Here is a 24,019-nt window from a genome sequence, read left to right on the forward strand (position 1 = left end):
TCCTTCATTTAGGAAGCCCCTTGCTCAGTTATCCGTTTGTCCATTCAGATAAGAGTGCTTTACACACCTTCTCTGTGCCCACTTTTGTGCCAGGGACTCAGAAACCTCAGGCAGAGGCTCTGATCCCCCAAAGTTCACAGTCTAGCTCAGGCGGGCAGGTACGCCCAGGTGTAAATCAGCTGGTTGGTAACTTGGGCGTGACAGCGGAATGGAGTGTGAACAGTGAGGCCTGGAGGGGTGCCCAGTGGGGAAGCTCAGGACCCTTGGCGAAGGGGAAGGACTTGAACTGAGCCCTGAGGGAGAGGGGAGGCGGGAGCCACCACCAGTGGGGCTAGTGCTGGGTGGGGGTGCAGGAGTGGAGGACTGGGGAGGGGGGTGCATGACTGTCCTGTGGATATCCAGGGCACAGGGAGCTAAAGAGGGTGCAAAGTGGGAAGCGATGTTGGGGCCTAGCCGGAGAGGAGCCCTGATGATTTCCTACGGGACATCTACCAGATGCATACACACGTGCATCTGTAGGGATGTGCCAAGTCTGTTGTGTATCCCTGCAGCTGTGCCGTGTGTGTGTGTGTGTGTGTGTGTGTGTGTGTGTGTGTGCGTGCACAAAGGTTTTACAGGCTCTGGGATCTACGGTCAAGTCCGCTCCAACCTGCCTAGCCCTTTACGAAAGTTAGATTTCATTCATTCACTCATTCATTCCACTGCTGGGAGTGCCTACCACCTACCAGGCCCTGGGCTGGGCTGGGCTGGAGGATGTTGGGGACAAGTGCTTGCCCCCAGAGGACTCAAAGGCTGGTGGGTGAGGTCAGACACAAACTACGGTGCTTGTGTAGCCTGCTGTGTTAGAGGCAATGCCCTTCTCAGGCTGTGCGGCAGTACCGATCCTCTCCGAAGGGGCATGGGAGAGAGCAGGAATCAAGCAGAGCTGACGCGGACACTTGGGCTGTCGCCCCTACCTAGAGGGCCAGGTGCTCTGTGAGTCAGCGGGGAAGCCCCTCCCGCGGGCCCTTGGCAGTTCCCCCCACGGCCCCCCGGGGGCGCTGCGGGGGAGGGGGGGTGGGCCCTGGAGCTCTCGGGCGCCCACAGCGCTCGCTCTCTGCACTCACTCCACCGGAGGTTTTCCGGCCAGCTGTGTGCCGCCGCTCCCGGAGCACCAGGCGCTCCCCCTGCGCGCCCCGCGGTCCTGCTCCGGGCCCCGGGGCTCCAGACGCCGCCGCCCGACGGTGACATGGGCGTCCCCCTGGTCCCGGAGGCCGGTGGCCGGCCCTGGGGGCCTGTGCTCCTCGCTCTCTTCCTGGCTGCCTCCCGAGGTAAGGTCAGCAGAAGTCGGTGGGGAGGCTCACTGGGACAACACGGCTGGGGAGGGGGCCGCCTCCCTCCACCTGCCCTGTTTTCCACTTGCTGGGACCTCACTGCAGGGGCCGCAGGTCTCTGCCAAGTGCCCTGGCTGGGCGGCAGCACGTCTGCATGCTCTGACAGCCGCCCAAGCTGCTGCCGGCCCGACCCTTCCCTGCCCGGCGAGCCCCGCGCGGGAGCAGCTGCTGCAGAGAGGAGATGGACACGGTGGGGACAGCCCAGCATTTTCTGGTGGACACCACGGGCTTTTGACACCTGGGGCATCTCCCTGTGCCGCCCGCCTCAGGGCTCCAGGATCTCACTGGGCGCAGGGGGTGTGGTACTCTCTGTGTCCTGCTCCCTGGTGACACTCCTGGTTGAACCTTGGGGGGCACGGGTGCACTCGCAGATGTGGGCGCCCACCTGGTCCTTCTCCTGCGGGTCTGGCGGCTGAGGGTTGAGTGCTCAGCTGATTCCCGGCATCCTAGCAAGGCTGGAGCTCAGGGACTGGTGTGGGGTCCTGGGGAGAATGTGGGCCACTTTCCTGGCTCAGCCATGAGCCCCGTCTGAGTCCCAGAAAAACTTATGGCATCTTTCTGGCCTCGGTTTTCTCAGCTCACGCTCAGAAGCCCTACACCAGGGAGGTGCCACTTTCTTCTTCCAAAGTCCAGAGTGTCACAACTCCAAGTGGAATCCTGGCTGGGACACAGGGGCTCCCAGGGCAGGGCGGGGAGCAGGGGTAGGGCAGAGGTCGGGGTACCCACAGCCTGGCCCCCGGTGCTTGGTGCCTGGCACTGGATCAGCTGGATTTCAAGGGAAGAGGGGGCCAGCAGGCAGCCTGTGAACTCTCCTTTGTGGGGAGGGCCCAGGGAAAGCTTGAGTCATGCAGGGAGTCAGGGAGGCAAGAGGAAGGTGGGGCACTTGGCACAAGGACCCAGTGGGCGGGTCAGGAGAAGAAAGGAGGGGGGAACACAGGGTAGGAGCAAGAGAAGGGAGTTGAGAGAACCTGGAATGTACCAGAAACAAACTGGGTGCTTGCAGGCAGCGTGTTATCTCAGCGCTCGGGGAGTCTGGCCTCTGATAAGGAGGAGAAAGCCCACACCCCCCCACACAGAGCTGCCTAGCCCTGGCCTGGATTCTCGCAGGATGGGGGAGGTGGTCTCGGCACCAAGGCCATGCTTCATGGCAGGACATGGTTTCCAGAAAGGGCAGCGGATGGTGGCAGGCAGGAAGGCCAGCACTGCCCCCACCACAGAGCACCTGCCCTGCCCCTTTCTCCTCAAGTGACCCTGAGAGGCTGTTCTGCTTTCTTACCCCTTCCCCTGACCTCCCCTGGCCGGGCTGCTCTCTATTCAGCAGCCCCAATTCAGGAAACTGAGCTCTAGAGAACTGAGGTGTAGGGAGACACCTTGCAGAGTAGCTGGTAACAGAGAGGCTCAGAGCCCTCGCTCCATATCGTCTACATAGCCAGAAGCCTTCACCCCTAGAGGTCTCGGCTACTCATACAGTGCGGCACTCCACAGGACCAGCTCTTCCAGGGCTCAGCTCAGGGAGATGATTAGGGCTCTAAGCAGCTTTCTACTGAAGGGGTCAGAAGCATTCTCTTGGCTTTGAACTACTCTGGGACTCAGTATTCTTAACTGTAATATGGGCATTCTAACGAACATTCCCACTGCCCAGGACAATGTGTAACAAGGGCCTAACCGACGGGAAGCCTGGTTGTAGGCACTGTCAGGAGGGTCTGTGAGTCAGAAAGACTCGCTGGCCTGCTGGGGTGGGTTGCCTTGGGCAGGACTGCTCAAGGTCAAAGGCTTCATGTCTGGGAAGGTGAGGTGGAGGTGGCTGGTGCAGGTCTGTTTTCTAAGCTCCTGAGGCTGGGTCAGCACCAAGGAGAATGGTGGTGGTGAGTTGGTGCTCAGGAGCCCAGTCAACTGAAGACGCCCCTTTCCTGGGCCTGACTCAGGGTGAGATGGGTGGAGGGATGCACCTAACAGAGCCAGGCCCCAGCAGACCCCAAGGGTGGCAGAGGCTCTTCTTCCCCTATATGCACTCCTAGGACCTGAGAAAGTTCTTGTCTTCACCATGGCCTTATAGGCTGACCCAGGAGGCCCAGACTCTGGGACTAGCGCATGGAGGTGCACTGAGGCTAGGGAGGGGAGACCCCATCATCCCCTTCATGGTAAACAGGACTGCAGGGCCTTGTTGAGTAACCCAATGGTGCAAGCCTCTGATGCAGCAAAGGTCAGCTCTTAGGAAATCCACCCTCTTCTGTCCAGAGCCCCTGGGGTGGCCCTGGAGGCCAGCCCACAGGCGTGAGGGGGCATCTACCCAATGCTAGGGATGCTCAGCAATACCAGGGAGTCCCTCGCCCAGCTGGGCTGGTTGTTCCTGTGTCCCCCCCCAAGCAGGGCAAAGGTTCCCTGCCAGGGCCTGACCTCCCTGGGAGTGGTGGCTCAGGTGGGAGGGACAGCGGAGGGAAGCTGAAAGAGGACACCTCCCTAGGTGCGTACATATACGGGTCTTAGGCTTCAGCCGATCAAGGGAGAGAAGGAAGGAAAACCTCCTCAGTACCCATCTGGCCTATTGGCAGTGATGCCTTCAACTGACTAAGCCCCACAAACTGAGCTTGAGGCCCCCCAGTTTTAGGCCAGCTACTCATCCAGGAGCAGTCTGCCTTCACCTGGGCGGGGTGAGCCTGGGATTGGCAGTGCAGCTTTCTGAGGGACCCCTGGGTCCCCTTAGCAGCAGCACTGGCAGGCCCAAGGCCTTCCTGATGGCACCCTGTATGGGAATGGTGAAGCAAGGGGCCTGGGGCTGTGTGCCTGGCATGCTTCCCATACAGTCCTGTCACTCAACAGTCTGGTCTTGGGAGTCAGTGAGATCTAGGTTCAAATCCCAAAATGGCCATTTACGGCTGTGGCTTTGCGCAGGTTACTCAGCATCTCTGAGCAATTTCCTTCATCTCTACAATGGGGATGATGATGGCCCCTCCCTCAGGGGGCTTCGGTGAAGAGTCAGTGCACAACCTCAGCACCGTGCCTGGAGCCTGGTGAATGATGTGTAGTGTTAAGCTGTTTCTTGGCTTTCTGTGGCCACGTGCCATAGGCCCTCCAAGTTCCTCGGTGCCTACAGAGCCTGGTGGAGAGCCCAGGGTGTGGGAAGTCATGGACTGATTTCCCTAGGACTGGACTTGAAGAATCCTCGAGGTCTGGCCACCTGTCAGCACGTATAGGCACTTAAAGTGTGAAATGTCCATGGAGGCGCCTGTGGATTCTCTTCAAGTTCCCCAGAGATGTGGGACTTTGCAACTTCAAGGCAAGTCCAGCTCAGGGTTTGCTGGTCTAACTGGGATCTTTCTTGCAACTGATCTTTACGTTTTGTCTAGTTGCTTTGGCTGCCCATTCCCAGAGAGAAAGGCCGTGGCTGTTATGCACATCCGTCATTCAGTAATGAACTTGCTGCGCTTCGGCCTGAGCAGGGACCCCATCCTTTAAATTTTCTGCATAGGATGCTATTTCCCGTGGGGACCTGGGGTTGAATAGGGAATAACGAATAGCAGAGGCTACTATTCACTCCCTGGGGGACACTGAATGCACATTCCCTCTGAGCCATGGGCAGCCTGGGGGACATGGTTTCAGGGAGGCTGACTGCCCCCTTCTGAAGGGCAGTTCCAGAATAGAGCTCCCTGAGCGTCAGCTTTCTGCTCATTACCTTTGGGATTTCTGCAGCAGCATCTGTCTATCATATATACTTATTTTTTCCCTCAAATGGACTCATTCTTTTACTTAAGTAAATAGATTTTAAAAGGAAACTTTCTATCACCGCCACCAATGGAAAGCCAGTATCATTGCCACAAATAGAACAAAATCATACAAGTACACAATAAGAAAACCAAATAAGGGTATTAAATTCTAGTATAGCCTGGGGAAGGCTCTGAGCCTGAAACCTGCTGTCCCTTGTTAAAAATAAAAGGGGTGGGGGAATAACCTTCTATGTGATTTGATGGCATTTAATGCCATAAAACTAAAAGTAAAACTGCGTTATAGTCGCTGTCGGCCCCTCCCCCCATCACTGCAGAAGCCACCTCACCACTGTGAAGAGCGCTAGCTGGTGGCAGGGGACAGGTCAGCTCTCCCAGAGGAAAAGAGAGAGAGCAGTGGTCCCCATCCTAAGAAGTCAGGGCAGGGTCAGAGGGCCTCTCTGAGCTTCTTCCGGCCCCCAATTCTCCCAGCCCCTGCTGCCTTCCTCAAATAAATACAGTGTCCAAGTAAATACAGTAGCTCCAGCTGGGTCCTCTCTTACGTTGGGGCCAACTATGTATCTCAATAACCACGGGGGGATGGGGAGAGAGCTCACAGCAATCTGAGCCCTCATTGGCCAGGCCTGCTGTCCATCTGCAGGAAGGACGTGGGCCCTCTGGTCCGTCCCAGGCCACCTCTACTGTGTCAGTTACTACAGGCTGCTTGCACCGAGGGCAGGGCCCAGGGACCGGAACCCGAACCTTAGGAAGTCCTCACAGCCCAGACCCTTGAGGGAAGCTGACCAGAGCTGGTATTCAGGGCTGCACACAGTCCTCCTCACGGAGGGCCTGGGCGAGTCTGGGAAGGGAGGCATCCAGAGAAGCATCCATTGGCGGGGCGCCTGGCCAGCTGCCCAGGCCCTCTCCAGGGAGGCGTGCTGGTCAACAGCCTCCAGCCCCGGATGCGTGGATGCTTTCCCAAGGTGCTGGAAGCGCTGCTTCCTCCAATAGAGCCTGGCTTCCCCTTCCCAGACTCCCTGGTCTGATGTGAATGGACACTTCCTGCGGGGGCAGGTATCAATAAACACATCTGAGATGCCCTTTGTCCTTGCTGGCCACAGACCCCAGGGGCTGACCTGCTGGCTCCGCCCCCCGCGCCGGGGGTGCTTCCTGGAACTCAGCGCTGGCAGACTCGGTCCGGATTGGTCCTTGACTCTGTTTCCCTCTGTGCTCTGCAGCTTGATAAAGACAGAACGGAGCCTTTCCCTGCACCCTCCCCGGACTATCCTGGGGGACGGGGCCTGGCAGGGAGCTGGAGACCAGTTCCATGTCTGTTTGGTGCTCCTTCCGAGGCTGAGGTCCTGGCCTTTTGCATCTAGCCCCGGGCCAGCAACAGAAGCAGATCAGGAACTGTTGCACTGTTTACTTATAACCCCTAGCAGCAGCTGGACAGAGTTCAGCTGTTTGGGTGGGGCCTCCCAGGCCCGACTCATCAAGCTGGGGCCCCACCTCCAAAGGCTGGGGTGTTGCCTTGGCAACCGTGGGCTAAACTCATGCCCCGTCAGGGAAAACACACAGGCCTCTCCACACCCACACACACACCCATCCCGTGCACACCCACAGGGTTTCACGAGGTGCCTGCTGGGGGGAACGAGGTGAATCATGACAACTAGCATCCCAAGACGGAGCCAGACAAGAGCCGCTCTCCCCAGTACTGGAACAGAAGCTTCTACAAGGGGCTGAGCCCACCTTTGGCTGAGGGTCCCCCAGCTGGAAAGCGGCTGGAGTAGGGCTAAATTCTGAGCCGCCATCGCTTAGGGAACTCTGCACCCTCACAGCCTCTCTGCCCGGGGCGTGGCTCATGGGTAGGACCTCGGTAAATATTTGTGGAATGAAGGAATGGTGTTGTCGGTTTAGGTCTGAGGCAGAGCAAGGATGACTGGCCGGAAGTTGCAGTCAGCTTGGGGTCAGTTCACTCCCCCCGTTGCTGGAGGCTGAGATGTCAGCCCCACCCGCTTCAGGAGTTAGGGGGTGCTCTTCCTTCCTGCTGTGCTGGTGTGTTCAAGGTGTGGGTTTCAGCTCAGCCACATAGGGTTGGGTGGTCTTGGCTAAGTCGCTTCACTTCTGGGTCTGTTAACTCATCTTTAAAATGGGGATGATAATACCTACATCAGGGAATATTAAGTGAGAGGAGTATAAATTGCTAAGCAAGTCCTGACACATAAGAGGTGGCCCATTTCTTGCCCCCTTCCCTGCCCTAAGGAAATACAGCCCCTTCCTCCTGCCCCAGGCCCTCAGAGCTGGAAGGGCCTAGGAACATGGGGAGTCTCTTGAGATGAAGACAAGGAGGCGGAGAGAAGGATGGGAACTGCTCAAGGGCACACAGCAAGGACGTGGCTAAGTGGGGACTGGGACCCAGGGATCTCTCAGACCAAGGTTTTAATCCTGAGACCTGGAATTTTCCAGGTTCCTAGCAATATTCCTCCAGGGGCTTCTGCCTCCTTATCCGGTGACAGGTGGGGCTGGGCCCCAAGAGCAGCACAATGACTGGATGGGTCCCACTTGGCACAGGCTCAGGCCCAGGCCCAGGCCCAGGGTCATTTTCCTGTCCCACATGTTCTCGGCCACCCTGGAGCCGAGGGCTTTCCTCCCCACCCTCTCCCCAGTCTCTGACAATGACCCAGGTGTCCAAAAGGATCTGCTCCTGACAATAAGCAACATCCTCCTGCCAAATAATTATAAACCCAGCTGTGCTATATATATATATTCCCGATAACACGTGTGCATGCGCAGTTGTAGATGGCATGGGGGGGGCGTGCATTATTTCCCCCAACTCTGTGCCTTTGAGCATCAGGCTGTCCTGGGCTTTGACCTGGCTTGAGTCTTAGACACAACAAAGGGGATGTTCCCACCCCCCCATCCCTGAACCCCCCCACCAGGACAAGACCCTGGGAGCTCTTGATCCACTGCTTATCTGGCCCTTTTGCTGAAATCGAACACTGTCCCCCATCCCCCAAACCTGAATCCTACTGCAAGCTTCTCCTTTTTCTAAAAAGGGAAGAGGTCCTCTAGTGTGTGTAGGGTGTTGGGGATTGAGCAATGCTCCCCTCCCCTTGCCCCCCCCCCCTGTTCTCAGCCCCAGTTCTGTGTCCCACTGTGGGTTTTCTGCCTCTAGGGCTGAAAATCTCTCCCCAGTGCTGTCCCAGCAACTCTGTGCTCCCTGACACATAGTGCCATGTAATAGCTGCCACTAGCTGGGGCCCGCTGGGGAAAGGGGCAGCGCAAGGCAGACAGCTCCTCGGTCTGCTCTCTGGACGGGTTTTCGGTCTTCCTGGGAGTGCCTGCAAGGGTCCTTTCCCTGGCCCCCCCCCCCCCCCCCCCCCCCGTTTACTGGCACACATAGTTCTGTGGCCATGGCCGTCACACAGGCCCATGAGGGGGAGTCGAAGTCACTGAATTATTTAGCGTCTCTTTGCTTCACATTTTGTCCTCAGTGAAACAGGAATAAAAACAACACCGACCTTATAGGGTTGCTAGACATGCCCCTAAAGGAGTTAGCATAGCACAGGATACCTGCTCTTCCTTCTGCTAGTTCTAACTAGATCTGGCTTTACCTGAAACCCCCCATGCTCCAGGTTCTGAGTTCATCCTCTCCCTCTGTGGCACTTTAGGAAAATCACTTTCCCCTTCTGGGCCTCTACATTTCTGCCTGAAAAGGGAGACCAGCATCTTGCCAGGCAGTTGTGAAATCTCTGCTCACCTTGGCAAAGATTTTCCATAGATCTGGGGCTCCCAGATGTGGCTCCTTCTCACATGTGGGTGGAGTGAATGGAAGGATCTGGGGTGTGTGTGTGTGTGTGTGTGTGTGTCTTCCTTACTTTCTAGGGGCCTAACACACTACCATGCAGACATATTCTTTGGGGCCATGACTTTGCTAATACCCCACACGCTGCTTTAAATATGCAGGCACTCCAAAATTGGATCCCAAGCTGTTGTCAGTCGTTCACACCTTAGTGGGAAAGAGTTTGAAGGTGGCTTCTCCATTCTACTCTGCAGAACTATTTTCACTCCTAGGAAATGTTCCGGGACTTGCCCAAACGAATGAGAAAGCTGTGTAGCTTCCACGAAGCAAGCACCACCTACTAGCAAAGCACTTTCAGAGCCCTTCATGTGAAGTATTTGTGGTCCTTGCCTCAGTTCTGGCAGGTAGATGTTTTCATTTCTGTTTGACAGTGAGGAGTCTGAGGCTCAAAGTCTAAATGACTCCCAGCTACTGGAATCCAATGCAGGCTGGTCCGGTTCCAAAGCTACCCGAGGCTGCCTTACTCTTGACCGGGCAAAGTTTTCAGCTCTGCTGGTGGGTCCCAGACTCTGAAAGCAGGGAAGGGGGTGCCCGCAGGAGGAAGTGGTGTTATCTTGATTCAGGCAGTGGCAGTCGAAGAGACGTGCTGGTTTGGATTCTGTACACATTTCCCAACTCTCCTTCCCTGACTTACCACAGCCTCTGAAATGCCAATTAATAAATTCAAATACCGCTAATGTATAATAACCATAGTTACCTTTCCTATGTCTGTAGAGGGCATTAGAACTCCCATCTAGTGTTCTCAGCTTTCCCTCGCTCTGTCCTCTCGCAACCATGCAGTGCAGTGCTTGTGGGGGTCAACATGGTTACGTGCTGGGGGGTTGGGGTAGGGTAAAGAGGGCCAGGGGATGGCTTCGTTTGCTTATCGAAAACAAAATGAACTAGGAAATATTTCTAAGAAGACTGGGTGGCAGCAGGTACATGGATGAGGTGACCTCTCATGATTTCCCTGGCCCTGGGCCCGAGACACCTTGGGTTTCCCTGCTTCCTCACCACCTGGCCCAGAGCACCCTGTCTACTTGCTAAAGTCCTATCTGTCCATCAACCCCAAAGACACTCGCTCCTTTGAGAAGTCTCCTGACCAACCCTAGGATGGCTATGTCTTCCCTCCTCCAAGTGCCCTGTAGACTGGCACCAGTCTGCCCTTTAGCCTGTGGGCCTACTTTGTCAGGAAGGCACGCTTTGTCTACCCACCCAGGCCATAAGCTCCCAAGGGGAGGCCATGTGCTCAGCATCCAGGTGAGACATAGCACCTGGCTCAGGCCTTGCACACAGAAGTGCTCCATTAGTGCTCACTGATGAGGAGGTGGGACAGCATGGCTAGCCGTACGAGTGGGAAGGGCCCAAGGTGCTAATGGCCCCAGAAGGCTGGTCAAGGGCAAAGGGCTGCTCTTTCCGAATTGCCTTTGTGCTCCTCATCTGAAGGCTGGTCAAGGGCAAAGGGCTGCTCTTTCCGAATTGCCTTTGTGCTCCTCATCCTGCTTCCCCCCGGACGGCACAGGGTGTGGGGCTGGAGGTGCCAGGGGTCAGTTGTGGGTAGAGCCACAGGGTCTGCAGCGGCGGGGAGACAGACACACCGGCTGGGCCCAGCCTGCCGCCTGCCCAGAGTCTCTCCTACACCTCGTCTAGTGTCCCTGGGGCCAGGGGAGTCCCTCACCTGGAGAAGCTCCTCCTCCCACGCAGCCCGGGATGGAGTCAGGTTCAGCAGCTAATGAAGAAGCTGAGGCTCGGGAGGTCAGCTGACCAGGCCGGGGCCTGTGGCTGGGGAACCCACATCTTCGGAGCGCCAGGCCAGGGTTGTTCCTCACTCTGGGGGAACTAGGAGTGGTTCTGGCTCAGGCAGGTGACCGTCTCTTGTCTCTCTAAATAGGTCTGGTGGGAGCCTTCAAGGTCGCCACGCCATATTCCCTGTACCTGTGTTCTGAGGGCCAGAACGTCACCCTCACCTGCAGGATCATGGGCCCCATGGCCAAAGGGCACGACGTGACCTACTACAAGACATGGTACCGCAGCTCACGGGGCGAAGTGCAGGTCTGCTCGGAGCGCCGGCCCATCCGCAACCTCACGTTCCAGGACCTTCACCTGCACCACAGCGGCCACCAGGCCAACACCAGCCAGGACCTGGCCCAGCGCTACGGGCTGGAATCGGTCTCTGACCACCATGGCAACTTCTCCATCACCATGCGCAACCTGACCCCCATGGACAGCGGCCTCTACTGCTGTCTGGTGGTGGAGATCAGGCACCACCACTCGGAGCAGAGGGTCCACGGTGCCATGGAGCTGCAGGTGCAGACAGGTGAGGGCCTCCCGTACGGGACAGCCCCCCGGGGGTGCCGTGACCGTGGGGACGGTGCGCGTGCCCGTCTGGAAGGGGAGGCAGAGAGGACCGTGTGACTCCGGGGCTGTGGTGCTGAGTACTGGATGGTTGTGACCGTGGTGTGATTCTGTGCTGGGAGGGTGTGTGGTCCAAGATGGGGGACACGGACATGCCAGGGACGTGTGTGGTGAGACGGGGTGGCCACGGGGTGTGGGGCTGTGTATAAATCTCTCTGGTCAGTGGGGTTTGATGGTGAGGGGGGGTGTACGTGGTTCTGTCTAGTAAGAGAGAGTGTACAAACCTGGGAGGTATTGCTCATGACACTGTGGTGGCCATGATATGTGACCTGGGGTGTGAGCTGGTGAACGCTTGTTGGGAAATATGTGTGTGTGTGTGTGTGTGTGTGTGTGTGTGTGTGTGTGTGTCCAGGTGAGAGTGTGAGGGGCAGCAGGCTGGGTAGACGTGTGGGTGCCAGCAGGTATCCACACGCCTGTGGGGGAGGCGTGAGAGTGCGCCGGGCACACCTAGCCTTGCAGTGAGAAGCTGCGTCTGTGTGTACGCGTGTGCTGGCTGCGACAAGCCTCCCCGGCCTCAGGCCCACCTCACGCCCCTTCTCTTTGCTCCCACAGACAAAGCAGCGTCAACCCAGTGCATCGCGTACCCACCCTCACCCAGGGAGAGTGAAAGTAAGGGACCGCCCTTTTGGCCCTTCTGGGTTCTCTGTTCTCCTCTGCCTTCTTCTTGGACCCAGGCCCCACTGTGAACTCCGATCTCATCACCCCAAGCCCACTGAACCCCCATTCTTCCTCCTCTGCTATGGCCCCTCCCTTTCGCTTCCCCCTTCCCTGGAGCCATTGGGCTGCAGTCCTTGTTCTGTGCATGGGGGAGAAAGGACGGAGAGACTCAGGAAGGGGAACAGAACTACCTTTCCTAGAGCTCTTCCTACATGCCAGGCACTGTGCTAAGTCCTCGCAAGTACTGGTATCTCCGTAGATTCTGACAAGAACCCTCTGAAGCAGGCAGCACATCTTCACTTTCTACACATGGACACAGAAACCCAGAGAGGCGACATAACTTGCCCAAATTCACACAGCTGGGTTGTGCTCACTTCACCTTCTTCCCAGCTTGAGGAATGCATAGGGCAGTGGGCGGGTGGCAGTCAGCCCCCTGGTGTTTGCCCCGAGAAGCATCCTGTGGAGGAAGTTGGGGGGCACTGCTCTGAGGGATGTCTGGGCACTCAGAGGCCAGGGCAGAATGCCCGGCAGCTTGGAGGCAGCAGGCAAAGGGGAGATGTCTCAGGGGTGCCCCACTCTTTGGAGAGGAGAGGGTCTTGGCTTCCAGAGCCTTCTATCCATCAGTATTTCCTGGGCATCTAGTATGGACCAGCCCCTGCCCAGGCCCTCCTGGAGGGAGGTACAAGAGTGCAGACCTCCCCCGCTGCCCTCCAGGAGGATGTGCACAAAGACCGAAGGTGGGGACAGGACAGTTAAACCTACAGCCCCAGCCCAGCTCAAAGGTCTTGGTGACTTTCTACTCCAACTACTCTTTTTTGAACCGAAAAACAGCTTAGCCAGGAATAAAATTAGAACGCACATTTCGGTCTGAGCCAGATCTGCATGGAACTAAGGAACTCTTTGGTTCAAGCCCCGTCCCTGCACACCGCAAACCTGACGTGTCACCTCGGCACCAGGCCACTGCTGTCCTCACTTCCTCCAGCGGCAGCTCCCTGGTGAGGGTGGACGGCCGTGTGCACAAGCATCCAGGACAGGGGGAGCCTCACCTGGCGGAGCCCACGAGTGTTCACTTCCCCATTGCTCCTTCCACTCTGAGCAACCCTCCGGTCCCCCTTCTTCCTCCAGGAGTTCCCAGAGCTCCCTTAGAGGCCGTCACCTCTGCTACTGCCCACATCTCACCGGTGGGGAAACCAAGGTGCAGACAGGTGCAGGGACTGCTCCCAGTCTCTCAGCCAGAGCGCCTGATTCTCAGTCACAAACCCTGCCCGGGGGCCGGGCTGCCCTCCCCTCTCTCAACACGAGTTTCCTGAAAATCAGTTGTATGAACTAAAGTCCTGGGGACAGAGATGAGAGATGCCAGTGGGGACAACGAAGAAACCAGGTACAAAATAGAGAGGGAGCAGAGATTTGGTTCATTTCTCCTGATTAAGACCCTAGAGAAGTAGCTGCTGGAATTAAGGAAACAGAAGTCTCCTGGGGAAGCCTGGGAGTCTGGCTGGTCAGAACGCGAGGCTGAGGCAGAACTTTGAACTTGGTTGTCCAGAGTGGGTCAGGCTTCCTTCGCTGGGCACCTCTACTCTCAGGTTTTGACATTAGCCTCCCTCTCCAGGGATGCACAGCCTCACTCTGGTCCCTGCTTCCCTGAGCTACTGTCCACAGTGACCGGGTTCCCCAAGGGCCAAAGGGATGTGTTTACTTCTATCCTAGCTGTTGAGGGCAGGATGATGACTTTGGTGACCTCTGAAGTCCCAACCCCTTTCCAGACTCTTGGTTCGGGAGGTCTGGAGACTAGCTGTGGTGGAGTCCTGTCACTAAGGAGGGCATGGCGTCTGATGAAAAGAAACCCAGCTATCCTTTTGGGTGGGGTGTGGGGTTGGGGCCCACACTTCCATTCTCTAGGGATCATGGGTCCACTGAGAAATGGGAGCACGTGTGTCCCTTCCCCACTAACAGGGAGGCCATCCGTGTTATCCAAGAGGCTGAGTCAGGGATCAAAAACTCCAATGCCCCAGAAGCCAGGGACCTAGGGAGGAAGACGGTGGGGAGGGGCGGAGCCTGTGGTGAGCAGCCAGCTGCCGGGCCCGTAAGGGCAGCTCCAACTGCTGTGTGCTTGGAGGGGGGCCCGGGGCTGCCAGGTCCACTCCATTTTCCAGCAAAGTCAGAAGTCCAGATTTTACAGAAACTCTCAATTTTAAAATGTGGGCCAGAAAAGAAAAAAAGAACGAGATGACATACCATGTGGGCCATGACAGGATGGAAAGTAGATGGCAACAGTGGACACACGTCTGTTTTCTAATTGTTTAGAAACATGTGCCTGGTGACCCCTGTGCTTAGTGGGCCTCAGGGCGGGCCGCTGGGTACTGGCCTCAGTGCTGCTGACCTTTGGAAAGACTGCAATCCCCGCTCTCTCTAAGACAGGTGCCCCACAGCCAGCCTTGGTACCTGATCGGCTAGTGATGCTTCCAGCCAAGCGGCTCGGGGCTTTTCTGTTCCACCTGCAGCCCTGTCTCCTAAAGATCTCTTTGGGAAGGAAGAGGGTGGCCGGCCTAGGAAATCATCTGAAAGCCCAAGTCAGTCTGAGGCTGGGGGAGGCGGGAGGAAGGGAGAGAGGCTGAGGAAGTTGGTCCCCAAGAGCCCCCAATTGCTGAGGGGCTGTGGTTTTGTCACGGAGCCCAGGGAAGGGGGCTGGGCAGCCTACCTCCTGCAAAGCAGCCTCCCTATCCCCCTACACAGCAGGATGTTTGGTTTGCTTTCATCCAACCCCCTCCTGGGGGAACCAGGAAGCCTGACCGAACTCCCTCCTTCCCTCTCGTACTTACCTACCTACTCACCCACCCACTGGGTACTGGCAGGCTCTAGACAAGGATGCACTGCTGAGCAGGTTAGCGTTGGGGGGAGCTCCCATCCCAGCCTGCTGTGTAAAGGCCTGGCACAGTTCTCAGAGCTGGCCTGGCAGCTGTCTCTGCCAGCACCTGATCGCCTTCCCAGTGAGCCTGGCTCTGGACGGCTACCAAGCAGGACCCCCCCCACCCCCACCTCCCCAGGTACTGGCCACACCCGTGGGAGGCGGCGGGGAGCTGTGGCGAGGCTGGGCTCTACAGAAGAGCCCGTAGCTTCTAGGGCATGTGGGCCCACAAAACTGTCCCCAAACTCCTGCCACCCTGTCCCAGCCTCAACTCTTAGCCCAGGTTGTAAGGAAACCAAGTCCTGATCCCCTGGAGGGGCTGCAGAGGAGGATCTCTGCCTGGGGACAGAAGTCAGGCCGGGAAGGGGGCAGGGAGACACAGGGAGTGAGCACCTAACCTCACTGAACGTGGCTTAGTAGCAGTCCGGAGCCCTGGTTTGACAACTAGAATAGAGCATTTTGCAACCCCCTTCTCAGTGCCCACAAGAAGATCCTATGACGGGGAGTTAGAAATCCTCAAACGTCTGAATTGTAGAATGTGTCTACTTTCACCATTCCACGTCAAAATGCAGCCTTGCTGAGATGTGCAGGGAACCTGCCTTAATGTGGACTCGAACTTGCTTTGTAATTAGCATAGCAACTGGTCCTGTACCAGTGGGTAGGTCTAAAGTACCAGTAAACAGTTTGTTCTCTTCTGTGGTATGAACAAAGCCCCGGAAAGCTTATTCACACCATCAGGTTGTTTAGCAATACAATGAGATAAAAACAGCCTTTATTCCCATATGAAGAGTGTGAAGGCAACACTGAGACCACAGCCCAGCCACCTTCCCCAAGCTCCCCAGGGCCACGTTGACGCCGTGACAAGGTATCCCAGCCCGTATTTCGTATTTGGGGAAGGGCTGAAATCGGGAAGGAAATGCGCTTACGCTGTTTGTGGTTCCAAGGGCATGTCTGTTCCCAGCTGAACTCCTGGTGTCAGCAGATGGGCTGAAATAAATCAGGCCTCTCATGTTGTTGGTGGGATGGTAAAGCGGTACAACCTCTGCGGATGGCAATTAGACAACAGCCCAGAAGAAAACACACATACTCTTTGGTTCAGCACTTTCACCGCTGGGAGTTTTACGTACAGAGGTACTTGCCCAAGCGAGCGAAGATGCACACACAAGGAGTTCACAGCTACGTTGTTATTAGTTATGCGGGAAAATGGAAGCAATCTGCATGTCCACCAATGGGGGACTGTTTCAATAAATTCTGGGATGAGTGCCGTGACAAAGCCCTAGGCAGAATGAGGTAGAGCTCTGTGCCAACCAGAGCTGTCCAAGCCACGCTAACTGGGAAAAGCAATCCCCATGAAAAACACCTGTATGCTGTATACGCAGGGGACAAATCTGGGCCACGTGCGAGAAAAGTGTGGACAGTGATTGCCTCTTTGCAGGGGGCCCGGGGTGAGGAGGAGCAGCAGGGGGAGGAAACTCCGGAATATATTTTAACTTATCTATCTATCTATCTATTTTGTAATTTAGAAAGTTTAAAATTTTTAAATGTTGGATAAGGATTCACATGTTTCTAGTTCTCCCCCACGTGTCTTCCCCGCCCCCCCCGCCCCCCGTGACTTGTATGTGTGAGATCCCTTGCAGAAGCTGTGTCCAGAGCTAAGGGGGTCTCTCAGGAAGAGTGGGGCTTTTGTTCATTTTGATATTTTTTTTCTCTTCTTATTGTGGTACAACGTATATAACATAAAATTTGCCATTCCAACCACTTTTAAATGTGGCAGGAATTCTGCTCACCGTGTGGTGCAAACATCACCGCTATGTATTTCCAACCGCTTTTCACCACCTGGGTTCCTTTTGACCTTGAACTTCATGGCACGGGGCCTGTGAAGGACCTGCTTTCCCTCCTTTTCTGGGAACACCCCATGGCCTGGGGCAGTTGAGCTGTCCCCAGGGGGCTGGGAGGAAGACCCTTCTCTCTCTTCCCTAGAGCTGCCTGGCCTCATTTCTGCGTGCCCTGGGCCCACTTGGGGAAGAGGCATGGGGTGCTCTTTGAAAGGGGATCCCTAGGCCTTCTGTCCTTCTGCAGGTCACTGAGGGTCTGGCTGTGGGGCCTGGGTAAAGCTGGGTCCCCCTGCCTGCCCAAAACTTTCCTCTCTGGGCTTCAGTATCCCCCCAGGAGAAGCAGAGGGAACGCAGTCTCACCGCGGCTGTCTCTCTGCCCTTAACAGGCATCACAGCGGCTGCTCTGGCTACAGGCGCCTGCATCGTGGGCATCCTCTGCCTTCCCCTCATCCTGCTCCTGGTCTACAAGCAAAGGCAGGTGGCCTCCAACCGCCGTGAGTATCCCCACCTGCCTGGGGCGGGTGAGGGTACGAGTGATCTGCCCTGCAGGCCCCAGCTCGGCGCCTAGGGGGCAAGAGGCAGGCATATTTCCTCTCTGTTCCAGAGACGGGAGCTGCTATAGTCCCTGCAAGGAGCTGGGTTCAATGGTGGAGGGAGGAGGGGACCCAGGTGTGCCATTTGGGGGGCCTGAGTGCCCACCAGCCCCAAGGGGTCCTGGCTTGGCCCTCAGTAAATATCTGTTGAATGAATGAATAATCACATGGAGTAGTTCAAATTGGTTTATAAAAATGCTGCCCCTTGGAGATCCTTTGAGGACCTGCTTTAATGCAGGGGTAGGCTTGTTTTGTAACCAGCATTGTAACTGTCGGGACAAAAATGACCTTTGGATGATCAGAACTGGAAGGGATCCTGGATTTAACTTAGTTCAGTTCTTTCGGCATATGGCTGAGAAACCTGAGCTTATTAGCGGGGTTAAATCATTAACCGAATGTTATATAAGTTAGTAAGTGGCAGAGCTGGGCCTCAAGCCCAGAGCCTTCCACTCATGCTTTTCCCAGGGAGCGTAATCCCATCACACCATCAGAATGCTCATCGGCATGAGCGTCCTGGCCACCAACCCCTACCTGGGAAGGTTGCTGTGCTGGGCCCCATGCCAAGTTTGTTATATACCTCCTCTCATAATGATGCGACAACTTGGCCCTACAATTGTTCCTCCTTTGCAACTGAGCAAACTGAGGCACAGAGAGTTTCAGTAATTCGCCGAGGGAGGCTCACAGTGAGTCAGCGGTGGAGCCAGGCTTCAAGTCATGGCCACAAACACCGTTTCACCCTCCTCTGTGGTACAGTGCCCCTTGCCCTTCCTCTGACCCCACCCCTGAGCCTGGGCTAGCCCGAGTCCTCCAGGAGCAGGAGGGTGGGGAGTCCTCTGCCCTGGCCCTTGCATCACCTCCCCTGCTTCCTTCCCTCTGGCTGGCTGCAGAAGGTATAGCTGGGAGAGAGCAGCTCTGTTGGCAGATGGCTTTTGGCTCACACCTGATTTCCTCTGGCTGGACCGTTAACACCTGGACAGCCCTCTCTCCTGGGGGCCCAACCTGGAGCCCCCACAGTGGCTCATTCAGGGGCTGTGGTCACCTTTCCCTTACTCTCAGGACATCCATACTCCTTTTGCAAAACCCGCCATAGGTTGGGGGTGGGGTGGGGGGGGCAGGTAGGTCAAGGCTTGGGGCAGAAAGAGGAACCCAGGGGCTCAAGCAGGGTGAGTCATCACAGTGGAGCTGCCATGAGCTTGTGCTCATTGGTGCAATGTTTTCATGGAGGTGAGGAAGGGACAAGGAGGGAGACACACTCAGCTCCCAGGAAAGAGGTGCTTCCCAGGAAAGAGCTCCCAGCGCTGCACACATCCTCTGAAACTAAATGGACCCCAATTCTGTGACCTGCGGCTTCTTACAGCTCCTTATCCCCAAATTAAACATATGCAGTAACAAAAAGGTGTCAATAACTTAGCTTCTAATAAAAGTATTTTTGAGGCCAGTCTGCACCCCTTCTAAAAAAAAAAAAACAAAAAATAAGAGGAAGAAAAAATGAATTGTAGGATCAGAGTCTTCGAGACAGACCCAAGAGATACTGGGCGAGAAACCAGGTACGAAATTGAAAGGGAGGGGAGATTTGGGTCATTTCTTCAACTAGCCTCGAGAGAAGTGCTGCTGCAGGGATTATGGGAACAGAAGTCACTGGGAAATGCCAGGAGTTCGGCTGCAGGACAGAGGCTAAGCGCCCGGGGTGGGGCGGGGGGTGGCAGGCCAGGGAGGGAGGGGACAGGGAGTGTGTGTCGGTTGCTGCGGGCAGGGCGCTGGCTCAGAGAGCATACTCAGGAGTGAGCCACACGCAGGGAGGAAGAGAGAGAAAGGGTTGGGAGCACTGCGGCAGGCAGCCTCCTGCAGAGGCTGATGAGTGTGGAAACCAATCTGGTTTTAGATGGAGATTGGGTTCCCCAGCTCTAAAGTGGGGCCAGCAATCCCCCCCAACAAGAGGATGGGGGGGATGAACCCCGGGAACTCTGGGCACCTGCATGAATCCTGATGCACAGAGCCACCTGCTAAATGGTAGCCATGATTCCTGCCGAGAGCAGAGATTTTAGGAAACTCTGTGCAACTTCCTGTGTGTTGTGTGTGTGCCCCTCCCGCCCATGTTTCCCCACAGTGATCGTGGTAAAGCTCTTGCAAATGAGAAATGTATGGGGAGCTGCAAGGAAGAGGGAAGTAGGGCCACTGCATCTGGTTGGTGGCCAGTTTGGGGGTGGGGAATCCCAAGAGGGGGCAGCAGCGTGGAGGCGGAGGAGAAAGTGGCAGAATGGCTGAGAAGTAGTGGGGTCTCAGGCCCCTAAGGTTCCTCTAAGAGATGCCACTGCTAAAGCCACCCTTTAGGCAATGTGGAGGACGGGCCAGAGAGGACCAGGAACCCTCCAATTAGGAACTGAGCTCGCAGCCCTCCCACTCAGTAAATCATGGCGACAGACCAGAAAGTGGCAAATGTCCAAGCAGGAAACAGCAAATTCAGGAGTCAGGCCCTTGCGTGATACTTAAATCCGGAAGGTCTCACAACACCTAATCAAGCCATAGGAGAAAGCCTTTGGCCTCCTGGTGACAAATGCCGTCCCTTATACTTGTGAAATGCAGCCCGAGTTTCATTTAGCACTGGTTAAAACACCGGGCTCACTGAGGCCTGGCCTGCAGGATAAACACTGTCGTGCGGGCCTCCCGAGCCAACAGAAGCGGGATCCAGGGCTGAGCGTGGCCCAGCCTGGGCTCGCTCCCCTTCCTCAAAGGGCATCTGCCAGAGGGGGCAGGGATGTTGTCTAGGGAAGCCTCTGCTTTGTGACTAGCTTCTCTGTCTGTATGTCCCCAGGTGCCCAGGAGCTGGTGCGTATGGACAGGTAAGGCCCCTGGAGATCTTCCTGAGAAACCTTCCTGCGGCCGCCCCGACCCCGACTCCAAGCTTGGCAGGCTCTCTCTCTCCGTGCCTCTCCCCAGGGCCTGCGGCTCTGTCGGGCAATGTCTACACTCAGAGCGTAGCTGGACTTAATGCAGAAGGGAGGGGGGTCGCTCTTCGCCCGGACTGACTCCCCTTCACCAGGCTCCTTGGCCCTCTCCCCCCGCTGATAACGTGTCCTGGGGACAGGGCTCGGAACACAGACACGGCCTCCCAGGTCCTCCCCGGGCCCGGGGTCAGCTGTCAGGAAGGAGGCCTGTGCAGGAGGCTCCCTGTACAGCCTCCGGGCACAACTGCTTTAGAAAAGCGTCTGCCATCTGCACTGAAGCCTACACATCTGTGCTCTCCCTGCCGCCCCTCGCCGAGCGGGCCGAGCTCTGACACTAGTGGCCTGAGCCCGGCACCTTCCTTCAGGCCTCGGGGGCAGCTGGCCAGGGTGGGGGCGGAGGAGGAAGCAGCTGAACTGGGCACAGACACTGAAACATGCAAAGGAGGACGGCACACCTGGAGCCGTGGTGCCTCCCTGCAGAACACTCCAAAGGAGAAAGTGGTCAGGCCGCCACGAGCCACCGGGGCAGAGGTTGGCCAGGGGCTCCGAGTGGGGCAGCGGGCTGGGCATGCGGTGGCCAGGGAAGTGTGTGTTGGTGGGCTCGGGGCAGGAAGCGGACGGGGCGCCTGGCATGGAGGGTGTCCTCAGGAATGAGCCCCACTCAGGAACTTGGCCCGGTTCCTTCGCCAGCAAACCCAGAGCTCCTCTTGGGTGTTTGAGAGGGACGATTTTCTAGACAGGTTAAAGGAAGTCCTGCCAGTGATCCTGCCAGGATCGCAGAGCTGGCGGCAGGGGGTAGGTGGCCCCTCTCCCCAACAGGAAGAGGGAGAGAACTGCTCCCTGCAGCTTACGACAAGCTGTGGGGACATTCGATCCGAATGCCATCAGCTCTACGGACCAAAGAGAAACCCGTTGCAGGTTCCTGAATCTGGGGTCCTCAAAGTGTCTCTGACCCCAGGCTTCCCGGCTGCGCCCAGGGTGGATGGCCAAGTAATAGGGTGCAGCCCTGAGCTCAGGGGAGATGGGAGAGTGCAGGCCATGCCCTTTTCTGACCCCAGCTCCTCCCTTCTTGCAGGAAGAGGGTGCTGAGGCCTGAGGTGTGAAGGCAGGGGAGGGAAGGGAAGCAGAAGAGTGAGGCAGGCAGGAGGCCAGAGGCCCGGACCTGGGCAGCACAACTGACTGAGCCAGCTCTCTTCTTCTAGTCACAACACACAAGGAGTCGATAACCCCGGCTTTGAGGTCTCCCCGTCCTTCCAGGGCATGCCGGAGGCCAAAGCCAGGTCTCCGCTGTCCTACATGGCTCAGCGGCAGCCTTCAGAGTCCGGGCGGCACCTGCTCTCCGAGCCCTGCACTCCTCTGTCTCCACCAGGCCCTGGCGATGTCTTCTTCCCAACCCTCGGTGAGTGCTTCCCAACAACCCTCACCCTCAGGGCACAACAGCCTGCAAGGTCATGACCTCCCCGCGGCCTGTAGGGCACCATCCTCACTCCCCTTCCGAGGCCTTGTAGCCTCCCCGTGTGGGCTTAGGGAGTGAAGGACTGCAGAGCCCCCCCCCATTCATTCTACTTCTCCTTTCTTTTGCAGACCCCGTGCCTGACTCCCCAAACTCTGAGGCCATCTAGACCAGCTGGGGCCAGTGGGCAACTGTGGCGGGGCCTGGGGCAGGTGCTTTGGAGGCAGAGCCGGCCCTCTGAGTGGTCCCTTAGCCTTGGCCCTGGCCCTGGTTTCCTCCCTCCTGCTCTGAGCCCAGACTCTTTGAGATACCTCTGATGGCCAGACCCTCAACTCCTCTGGGTGCTACATGGCAGAAGGGAGAAGGGGCTGGATTGCCCAGCCCCTGTCTCAAGGATGGTGGGGTGCTGGGATCCCGCCCCAGAGACCTGAACTTCACCAGCTACAAATGCCAAATGGTCTACATCCTAGAAGCTCCAGAGTTTCCAGCCTGTGGCAGCTTCTCTCCCTGGGACATGAGCTTTGTGACCAAACAGCCCAGATGGGACAAGATGGGCACTGGACAGAACTCGCCCCCCCCCACCGCCACCCCCTGTCCCCATCCAGTGCCATCCTGCCAGGCATGAGACACAGGAAAAAATGTGGAAAGACTCTTCCTCACTGCAGTAGAGCCAGCGCCCTGATCTCGCCCGAGGCAGCTCATCTGGCAGACCCCCTCTCTGTGACCATGGAGCTCTGGGGCTGGTCCTGCCTGCCTGCCCCTGGGGCCATGGGAGCCTTTCCCAGCTGTCCGCTACCAGCAGCCTCTCCCAGTAGCTGTCCACCGGTTAAGCAAATCTGGGCTCCCGCTGCCTGCCTTCTGGGCCCCAGAGTTCACTGGCCAGGGTCCCCGAAACAGGAAGTGCACCCTGAGGCACAGTGGCCACTGTGGGCCAACTGGCATCTTGGGCAATGGGGGCCAGGCCAGAGGTTGCACTACCTGCTGCAGAGGGGGGTGAGGGAGGGCAGGTGGAGCCTGCTGGGAAGGTGAGTGGAAAGGCTCTACCCCCACCCTCCCCCCTCCACACGCAGCGTGCTCAGTACAGAAGGTGACTGCATACTGTATTTGCCCCAACTGTGACCCTCCCTCCATTGGAAAGAGGAGGTGCTATTAAACTCCACGGGCAACAAGTGCAAACCCTGTGAAAGGACTGTAGGAGCTGAGTTTTAATCCCTGCTCTGCTTCCAGGGGTGCCTGAGGCCCCGGGAAGCCCCCATCTCCTCCTCCCTCCCTGCCCCCCTGCCCCGTCTTTGGTCTTCCATTCCATTTAATCTGTGTCGTCTTTACAGCAGAGTGACCCTGTCGGTGGGCGTGTACATAGAAGCGTCTTTGGCCCTCCTCTCTAGACCCTCTGCTCCAACTCCTGCTTCTGGGCATGTCCCGGATTTGTTTTTATACACCATATGCAAGGGAATCCTTTGTGGAATTTTGATTAAAGGGTTTTAAAATCACAGAGAGGAGTGGGGCGGGGCGGCTCTGTACACTCTGGGGTGGAAACGGGGGGGGGGGCGCGAGAGGGGAAGGGGTGAGTTTGAGCGGCGTAGGGCCCAGGCACTGCACCGAGGAGGGCGTTCAGCTCATCAGCCTACGCGGCAGAGCCGGGACTTCAGGCCAGCGTAAGGGCCCAGCAGGCAGGGAGAACCCTCTGGATGGCCTGGGGAGGGGGCAGACGGGAGTTGGGGGTGGAAGAGAGCAGCTCTAGGCTCTCTGGCAGCAGTGAGCCCCCAGGCCTGCGGCTAGAACCAGGGAGCCCCCCTGGATACACGGCATTGCTTCCAAACTCCCCTGTCAGGCCCAGGGGCATGGGTCAGTGTGGGTGTCCTGCTACACTGGGAGGGGGAGGGCTTGAGGAAAGAGTGGGCCTGGGCCTTGAGACTGCATGGACACCTCCAGTGGCCAGGACACCAAAATCCTGGTTCCTGCTTTGTCCCTGGGGGTCCCTCTTCTATCCCATCTGTTTGCCTGGACACTGAGTGCAGGCTGCCACAGAGAGAGGGTGCTGTTCTAACAGCTCTTGGGGGCCCATGGCAGGGATGGGCAGGGTGACACTTGCTCAGAGCTGAGCTGGGCTACCCCTAGGATTGAAGGAAAAGCCTACAGACCAGACCTCCCCCATCCCCCAGCTCAGAAAGAGTGCTCCTGCCCTAGGGGGAGGCTGGCCTGGCCCAGCCCGCAGCTTCTGACCTCCAGGCAGATATAATTTCTAAGAATTTTGGCTGCCAGACCCCAAGCCCGGCTGTTGCTGTGTGGAGGGAGGGCGGG

At 57.2% G+C, this 24,019-nt stretch overlaps 2 protein-coding genes across 4 annotated transcripts in view; one reads left to right on the forward strand and one right to left on the reverse strand.

Annotated features, from left to right (window-relative positions):
- Positions 1–24,019, reverse strand: part of CDH23 (cadherin related 23) — a 407,397-nt gene that overhangs the window by 40,483 nt on the left and 342,895 nt on the right. Inside the window, exon 1 of one of the 2 annotated variants that reach the window (XM_025850205.2) lies at positions 6,211–7,171. The exons of the other annotated variant lie outside the window; for it this stretch is intronic. The gene's annotated coding sequence lies outside the window, so the exon portion shown is untranslated. Of the gene's footprint in view, positions 1–6,210; positions 7,172–24,019 lie in introns of those variants that run through there. 2 annotated transcript variants of the gene reach the window in all.
- On the forward strand, positions 1,089–23,210 carry VSIR (V-set immunoregulatory receptor). 2 transcript variants are annotated; one of them, XM_025850212.2, is made up of 7 exons: positions 1,089–1,310; positions 10,807–11,232; positions 11,883–11,939; positions 17,114–17,221; positions 20,133–20,160; positions 21,468–21,664; positions 21,850–23,210. In XM_025850212.2, exons 1-7 carry the CDS (start codon positions 1,229–1,231, stop codon positions 21,885–21,887), a joined length of 936 nt encoding a protein of 311 aa, XP_025705997.1. In that variant the 5' UTR covers positions 1,089–1,228; the 3' UTR covers positions 21,888–23,210. The 2 variants fall into 2 exon arrangements, with proteins under 2 accessions (XP_025705997.1, XP_025705998.1); XM_025850213.2 differs by lacking the exon at positions 11,883–11,939.

This window comes from Callorhinus ursinus, unplaced genomic scaffold, assembly GCF_003265705.2.
Source record: "Callorhinus ursinus isolate GAN/ISIS: 27379988/994484 unplaced genomic scaffold, GSC_fseal_2.0 scaffold31, whole genome shotgun sequence".
In the NCBI taxonomy this organism is placed as follows: Eukaryota; Metazoa; Chordata; class Mammalia; order Carnivora; family Otariidae; genus Callorhinus; species Callorhinus ursinus.

Bases quoted from the DNA above. Each gene is read 5' to 3' on its own strand.
- VSIR (XM_025850212.2), top strand. From the start codon at position 1,229: ATGGGCGTCCCCCTGGTCCCGGAGGCCGGTGGCCGGCCCTGGGGGCCT. The intron at 11,233-11,882 runs GTGAGGGCCTCC...TTGCTCCCACAG, and splicing joins GGAGCTGCAGGTGCAGACAG to ACAAAGCAGCGTCAACCCAG. The intron at 20,161-21,467 runs GTAAGGCCCCTG...CTCTTCTTCTAG, and splicing joins GAGCTGGTGCGTATGGACAG to TCACAACACACAAGGAGTCG.